This window comes from Magnolia sinica, chromosome 1 (genome assembly GCF_029962835.1).
Source record: "Magnolia sinica isolate HGM2019 chromosome 1, MsV1, whole genome shotgun sequence".
NCBI classification, from domain to species: domain Eukaryota; kingdom Viridiplantae; phylum Streptophyta; class Magnoliopsida; order Magnoliales; family Magnoliaceae; genus Magnolia; species Magnolia sinica.
In genome coordinates this window covers 118,994,236-119,002,842 of record NC_080573.1, presented here as the reverse complement: position 1 = coordinate 119,002,842, position 8,607 = coordinate 118,994,236, and the positions used below count along the sequence as shown (strand labels likewise).

At 40.3% G+C, this 8,607-nt stretch overlaps 1 protein-coding gene across 1 annotated transcript; it reads right to left on the bottom strand.

Annotated features, from left to right (window-relative positions):
• Nucleotides 1–2,102: 2,102 nt before the first annotated feature.
• On the bottom strand, nt 2,103–5,698 carry LOC131255655 (3-ketoacyl-CoA synthase 11). The gene is made up of 3 exons (XM_058256443.1): nt 5,436–5,698; nt 5,111–5,200; nt 2,103–4,103 (listed from the first exon to the last, which is right to left on the bottom strand). Exon 3 carries the CDS (start codon nt 4,093–4,095, stop codon nt 2,560–2,562), a length of 1,536 nt encoding a protein of 511 aa, XP_058112426.1. The 5' UTR covers nt 4,096–4,103; nt 5,111–5,200; nt 5,436–5,698; the 3' UTR covers nt 2,103–2,559.
• Nucleotides 5,699–8,607: the final 2,909 nt, after the last annotated feature.

Below are 8,607 nucleotides of genomic sequence, written 5' to 3'. Positions count from 1 at the left end.
ATCATTATGGGCTAACCTTTGACGTGGACCATCCATATGTGAGCCTACATTAATTGGGGTCATCCATCATTTGGGGCCCACCTTTTATGTGGACCATCCACCATGTGAGCCTCACCTTCATTAAGGAAGGTCCACCATGTTAGGTCTCCTTTGACATGGACACTAAGAGAGAGAAGAAAAGTCACAAGTTAAAAAGTAAAAGCTTTTCGCACATAAGTTATTTTTACAATAATACTTAATAAACTAAAATGAAAAAAAGTAACTTAATTACTTAAGTTAAAAAGTTACTTATTTGGTGGTATCCGAACGAGCCTTTATAGCTTATAATGGTTGTATAAACATAAAATGTAAATGATTTCTCTATAAATCATTTACAACTGGTCCCACACTGACGGGCATTCGAACAACCCCTTAATATCCCAATTTACTGTATTTATGTGATATTTAATAGAATGATTGTAATAAATCCATTTAAATATATATTTCAACATGAGGAAATTTCAAGCCAAAGGTAGGCCACAAATGTAGAGATCACAAGTAAGTGACTTGTCAACTGTTTTAACCTTCTATTTACATGGCCATCCTTTAGACAATTTGGATTATTCTTTTAATGTAATTTTTAGTGATGTAGCCAATCAGTAGATTATTTTGAAGTATCATTAGCATGACACATGTGGCAAACATGTGCGTGGTAGTGGCACCTTTGTCTACACATGCGACCCTCCAAGAGAGCTTAAAAAGGCATTTCACCCCCATTTACTACCAAATCCTCTTTGATAGAGAAGATTTCATTTACATGCACATTTACTCCTAACTTCATTCCATTTACATACATTTACTCCCATTCAAACGAACCTCAATCACCATTTACTTTCATTAACATATTACTTGTATGGATGATGAACATCATTGATTATAAAAATGACCGTGCGATGGGAATGAATTCCCAAGCAACAGATATTTAGGCCGGTTTGTATTATGAAAATCATTGGAACAAAGAAATTGTTGGGGCGCTGAGGACATGGACAATATCCTCAAGCCTTCTCATACAAGCCGGTACCACTTTGATACAAAATCAATTGAAAAAGGCCACATACTGTATAGCTAGGATATAGGAAAAATTTGGGGACTGGGGTGTCTATTGTGAGGGCCATCGAATCACGACCATGGCTTCAGCTGCAGAGTCTTAAAAATCCAATGATACTGCATAGCCTATAGTGGCATAGAGGTGGAATTAAAAAAAAAGTGAGAATTGGAGGTTGGGAGGAAATGGGGCAGCCATAACCACTTAAGGCTCTATGTTCGACTACTAAAAACATCTCCAATCAGGATTTTAGGAGACTTGTAATCCATATAACTGAGGGCCTGTTTGGATAGTAGGAAAAGAAAAGAAAAGTCCGAAATTCGAAGTAGCATATGAAGCCATTTTCCCCGAGGCCTGTATCAAGCAAAACAAAGATGTTGCATACACCCATCCAACAGGGTCAGTACCGTGAGATGAACAAAACGAACCGATATGGGATGCCAGCAACCGTGGAAATAAATACCAACAGAAGAAAAGCAACCACAGATCTCAATCCCTATGTATACCATTACCCTTGCAAGCAGGCAGATTAAATCAGGCGAAAACAAGTGTTGACCCAAGCAAACAATGACATTTTTTTTTTTTAATATAGGTCCATGCTCAAGCACATGGCATGTCATGGGTACCTCATGAACAAACTGGATCTCATGAAGATTAAACAATCTGTTTTCGTTTTTTTTATTTTTATTTTTATTTTAAAGATAAGATCAAACAATCTGTTTGATCAAAGTATGCAGATAACAGCGACAACCTACGATCAAAACACCCCACTGGCCCACTAACTCGAACCACCCACTTTAGATTATCCCTAAAAAAATCCACAGATCTTAGGGTTTTCAAACCTTCAGACAATTGCAATGAGTATCCAATAAAGAAAAAAAAAAAAACAAAGAATCATATTTCATCAATCAGGAATTGGATTACCACCACAAATAAAAGATATGAAAACTAACCATCAGAGGCAGGCAAAGCAGATCATGATCACAAGTCCCAAGGCTTTCAAGTGAACAAGAATAAGTGAATACCAATCAATACGAGTGACATTTCAATCAATGGCATTAGTCCAAATACCAATATACCAAGAACCACCCCCAAGTCATGAGAAGAGAAGGAAGCATGAAAACAAATCAACCTCCTCTCAATCTGGTTTCCACCTCAAATACTGAAGGAACCTTCCCTCAGTACCACCTCGTGAAAAACCACCCTTCGGACCTGGTTACCCTGTCTACATTGGTAAACAAAACCATCCCCAAATCCCCTTCTCCATGACTCTTCCTACAATGAAACCCCAAAGAAAGAACTACCTTTCCAAACCAATTTCCTTACCTACTATGCTAAATGAAAAAACCAACCCAACATTGCAACATCCATCGAAGTCCTCACCTCTTACAAGAACAGAAATAGGACTGTTCTAATAAGAAAGGCGACCGTCCTGCAATACCACCCTGAATGGCTAGAAAAGTGCCACTCAGATTTCAAATTGCCGAGACCTTTGGAACTCTGACTGGAAAATGGTCAATCTCATCCATCCATGGGTTCTTCTCTTTGGCAGGATTGATGGTCCTCATAGCCTTCCATACCGCGCTGTTACATTTGAATCCGGACCCAAAAGCAATCTGCCATGTCCGATCTCCTTTCTTCATCCTCCCCTTGGCTTCTGAATAAGCCAATTCATACCAAAGCGAGCTGCTTGACGTGTTCCCGAATCTGTAAAGCGTCATCCTTGAAGGCTCCATATGCCAGTCGGATAGCTGCAAGTTCTTCTCCAGTTCATCCAAAACAGCTCTTCCACCAGCATGAATGCAAAAGTGCTCGAATGCCAACTTGAAATCTGGAATGTATGGCTTGATCTTCATTTTGAAGAGCTTCCTCCCCACCAATGTTGCAAAGAAGAGCAACTGTTCAGACATGGGCAAAACAAGAGGACCCAATGTAGTAATATTAGTCTTCAGAGCATCCCCGGCAACTGCCATGAGGTCCTTTGATAGGGAAACACCAATCTTCCCATTCCCATCCTCTTCCTGGGTAACACAGCCAAAGCACTTGTCATCAGCACCTTTGTGGGTCCGAACAGTATGGACCAACTGGTACTTGGATCGTCTGCGATCAGAGCTCTTGTTTGATAGTAGAATCGCTGCTCCTCCCATTCGGAACAAGCAATTCGAGACCAGCATCGACCGGTTATTACCAAAATACCAATTCAAGGTGATGTTCTCCATGCTAATGACCAATGCATATGAATTTGGATGGACTTGTAGAAGATCTTTTGCAAGATCGATCGAGATCAAACCTGCGCTACACCCCATTCCGCCCAGATTGTAACTGATGATATTTCCTCTAAGCTTGTAATGGTTGATGATCATCGCTGAAAGTGATGGAGTTGGATTGAACAAGCTACAGTTCACAATCAAGATCCCTATATCTTTCGGCTTCAATGACGTTTTCGCAAAGAGCTCGTCAAGGGCACCAAACATTACAATCTCAGCTTCTTTCCTGGCTTCAGCCATCGATGGGTTTGGTGGAACATTGAGGACTGCTTCAGGGAGGTAGGTTGACTCGCCAAGGCCCGACCGCTCAAGGATTTTACGTTGGAATTCAAGGTTCTCTTGGGTGAAAGAGCCTGTTAGCTGCGACCGTTCCATGAAGATCTGGCGGGTGCATTTCCGGGCATCATCAGGCTTGTAGCAAGCGAAGTTGACTAAGTAGACCGGACGGGGGCGGGTGAGAAAGTAGAGGGTAGAGAGGAAGACGAGGAGAGTCGAGCAGAGGATGACAGAGATTAGATTGAAGCGGAGGTGCTCCCACAGGTCACGGAGGTCTTGGAGGGAGAAGGTGGAGAGCTGGGCCATGATGCCAGCAAGGAGAGGGGAGAGGAAGAGGTACATTCCATGGGTGATGAGGTAATGGTACCCAAGCTTGACATATTTCAATTTAATTGATTGTTTGAAATCTGGGAGTTTCCGGGAGGATGACTGTTGGAGCTGAGGTGTATCTAGTTTTGGTTCTGTCATGTTTGGAACTGAAAGAAAGAGGAATCAAATCAGAGAATGGTTAGAAGAGGCAAAAAATAATTAGAAAAAAGCGGATTTGAGTCTTTTTATGAAATTTGAGCATTTGATATATGTTTGTAGTGAGTTTGGTTGCACCGAATATCATGAAATCTCTTGATAATTTGCACAAAATTAGACTGATTAATCATGGAATATCATGAAATTCCATGATATTCGGTGCAACCAAAGGCATACTTAAATAAAGTCAGAAAAGAAGATTTTGATGTGTTAGTGGGGAAAATTAGAAGTGTTTTTCTTAAGGAAGAATTTCAGTGTTTTGACATTATAAGAATCAGAAGAAGGTTAAAAGGGGCAAAAGGAGAAAAATAGAGGATGAAGTTCTTTTCGCTTTCAGGTTAAGATGATGTCTTCTTCCATCGAATTTGAGATCCTGAGATGGTTAATGGAGAAAATAAAACATGAGTTTTCTTTCTTTAGCAGGGATTTGAAGGATTTGTCATTATGGATGGTTTCTATTTCATGCAATTGCAAGGGAATGATGGTGGATTTTAGATGGTTATATGAAGAAAACAAGGGAAGAGATACAATGAGAAATAGGGAAGGTGACGACGAGAAAAGGGTTTTGAGATCTGAGCTTTTTAAAAGAAAAAAGGATTTTTTTTTTTTTTTTTTTTTTTTGAAAAAAAAAAATCGCTTTCTAATAAATCAAGAGAGATAAGACAGAAAAAGGGAGCCGTTATTTTTCCAGGGAAAGGAATATAGCCCAAACAACAGCATCAGAAGAGATTTAAGAATGTCTGGTTGGACAACAGCATTTACAAGAAAGAAGCGTTTTTTTTTTTTTTTTTTTAATACCTTCCCAAAATCTTCTCTTCCAATTTCCAAACAAAACCATCTCCAAAAAAAGAAAGAAAAAAAAAAGGTCCGAATCCAACATACTAGAAAGATATTTCAAGCATTCCACACCCAATACCAAAAATCAGATTCTGAACGAGACGCAGTTCTTTAAACTCACTTTGTATCCCGAATCTTGAAGAAGATAGGCCTTTCAGCGACGGAGAAACCACTCAGAGAGAGGGAGAGAGAGATTGAAGAATCCAAACACCTGCAGAAAAAGAAGCAATTCAAGAAATATCTGCTTAGACAAAAGCAACGCAAGGAAAGTGCTTTCTTTTTATAGCTTCCCCCAAAATCTCTCTCTTCCAATTTCCAAACAAACCGACTTGAAAAAAAGAAAAAAAAGGTCCAAATCCAAACATAGAAGGAAGATATTTCACGCATATCACACAACCCAACACGAAAAATCAGATTTTGAACAAGACCCAGATCTTTGAACACACCTTCTGTCCCGAATCTAAAAGCGGACCGGCCTTTCAACGATGGAAAGAACTGCTCGGTGTAAAGAACGGTCGGAGAGAAAGAGAGGGGAGGGCGGAATTTATAGAGTAGCAATGCGAGTGGAGGAAATTAGCTGGAAGCGGCGACAGACGCGGATTTCTTGCGAGAGGCTTTCGCATGAAGTTCCTTGCGCTGGGATGCTTAGGTGGGCCCCACCGTGATGTTTGTGAGAAATCCACTCTGTCCATACGTTTTTACTGATCATGTTAGGAATTAGACCAAAATTCAGGTGGATCCAGAACTCAACCGGCCATGCGAGAGGGAAACTGGGAAAAAGAGTTTCCTACCGTTGAAATATTCCTGGGCTCCACCTTGATGTTTATATGCCATCTAAACCGTTTATAAGGTCATTCCCACTGGGATAAAGTGGAAAAAAAAAATTTAGCCTGATACAAAACTTTTGTGGCGACACAATTGTTTCAACGGTGGTCACTGAATCTCCACTGTTTCATCTCGTATGGATGCCTTGAGTTTTTAATCCACCTGATTTTTGTTCTACTGTCCTGAAATGATCCGGTAAAACGGATGGACGGAGTGGATTTCTCCAAAAACATTAAGGTGGGCCCCACCTAGCATCCCAGCGCAGGAACGGCTTTAGCAGGCAATCCGCTTCCGTGTCGTACTCTCTGGAGCGGATGCGCGCCGGCCCATTTTGACTGCAATCAGGGCCGGTCATTGTCGGAAAAATCAATGGCTCTGGTCCTTTTCCGAGTATCATTTATGAGGAGATCCGGTGGACGTCGGCTACTATTCACCATCTATCACTTTTGACTTTTAATCCTGACCGACCAATTGATGAGGAGGGAGGCCTTTTGGTCTGAAAATCACGCCTATCTAGTCATCAGGTACGCTTATGGCGCATGTTGAATTTGGACCGTTGGCTATTCTGTCACAGGCATCAATTCTCTATATATAGCCCTGCCGAATGATCGTAACCAGTGTGGCAACAAACATGGTGGGGCCCACCAGATGGAGGATGCGGATGTCTCCCACACGTGCTCAACTGACATTGCTCCGGGTTCATGCGCCGCCTTATGGATGGACCCATGTGGACAGGAATCCTCCACCCAAGCTTGTGGGGCCCAGCATGTTTGATCGGTAAAATCCACTCCGTCCACCGGGTTCTATTTTTGATTCTAGTAGAGGAAGGAAATCAGAGAGATGCACAGGTGGGTCACACTAAAGGGAACAGTGGGGACGAGATGCCAACCGTAAGTTTGTGTATGGGTCCACCATCGTTTGTATCTTTCATCAACACCTTTAATAAGGTGTAACTCAGGAGGATGAAGTGAACAAACAAAAATCAGTGTGATACAACTATCAAAAAGGCCACACCATGAGAACTTAAAGATTTTAGGAGCAGTTTTAAAATTTTCCCATTCGTGTGGCCGACCAAAATTATTTTTTCGTGATCATTTTTTACATATATGGTTAAAATGATGGTTCTCACCTCATGGACGGAGTGGATTTACATATAAAACACGAAGGACCCTACATAATGTGGGTACTTTATGTAGCTGCCTAAAACAGGCGTTGGGGCCGATTCCGGTCCGACCAATGTCCAAAAGTTGCAGTGGAAGTTGCTTGGTATTCGGTAATTCGTTGTTTATTACAATTTTACATGAAAGGTTTGCTGGTCCCACACGCACGTTTACATGCAACACATGTGTAAATACGGTAAACGTGCGGGACATCTGAGCGGCACGTAAATGCCCCCATGGTGAAGATGAAACACAGGCAAACCACGTATGCGTGTTAGATTTGGGGCGTGTTTGGGAAGTGAGATTAGAAGGGATTCGGTGGGATGGGATTCGTCTGGTCCTGTGCCAATTTCATTCCATGTTTGGGAAGAACGGAAAAGCTTGGGTGCGAATGTTAAGAGATAATTTTTGTAAAGGGGGTTATTGTTGATCAAGTGCGTTGTTTGCAGTGCAATGGGTTTAACAAAAGTCTATTTGCGTCAACCAAAGCGCGTGTGATGTTCGCAATGGATTAAAGTGTTTTTTGGGTGATGGACAAAGTCCGTTGATATCTTAGTTAACTCAAGTGTGACCAAGTGGATGCATAAGTTTTTCAGAAAGCATGGATTTTATTTTTCATATTGTATGTGGATATAAGGTATGTCTCTGAACTCGGTTAGGATAGAATGATGAGAGCCTACATGATTTCTAATATTTTGAAAAGGAAAAGTGTCAGGATTTTCTATTATGTAAGTTGTTCCATCTCTTGTAATCATATTACACTAATTATCGATTTGTATTGTGATTTTTTCCCACAAGGGCTTTGCACATAAAATCTTTATATGTGTTTGCTTGTTCTTTGTCATTTTTTATTGCTTATTTGATTTGATTTAAGTTTGCTTCCATGTCCATTGAGAGGCTTCCGTGCCTAACAAGTAGTATTAGAGCTTAATGTTGGGTTATTAGATTGAATTTAGAAACATGACAATGAGGGAATTGAATGTGAAATTCAAGACAGAGAATTGCTTGGATATTTGGTTGAATCAAATAAACTATTTAAAATCGAAAATAAAAATTGAGATATGGGACCTATAGAATTGAGTTGAGGCGTGACGTGAGTAACTCGATTTGAAATCAAATTTGCTTCCTTTGGACACCATCCCAAGTGCAATAGGCTTGCAGAACAATTGACCTCCAAGATACACTTATTATAACTTGGTCCCAACGATGTATTCATTTACATACGCTTGAACTACTTGCAGTTTAACCTAAAAGTGTTGAGTTAAATTAGCAACAAACTCAACAACAAAAACTAATAAAATAGAAAAAAGAATAGAGAGAACATAAAGATTTTTCATTGTTTTTGAAACAGAATAAAAGTTTTTATAGAGACTTCGAAGTGGTGCATTAAGTACCATTTCGAAAGAGTTTGGTCCGTTGGATTTAAACTCAACAGCTGTGACCAACCAACCGGCCACATCTCTCTGTTTTAAATGCTTGACTTAAATGCAAAAAAAATAAAAAAATCTAGGTCTGTTGGCATTTGATCCCATGTTGGGCTTAAATGCAAAAAATAAAAATAAAAATGATTGGTATTTGATTCTAGTGGGCCACACCAAAGGAAATAATTCAGAGATATCCACCTTTGATTTTT

Coding starts and splice junctions, on each gene's coding strand:
- LOC131255655 (XM_058256443.1), bottom strand. CDS start 4,095: ATGACAGAACCAAAACTAGATACACCTCAGCTCCAACAGTCATCCTCC.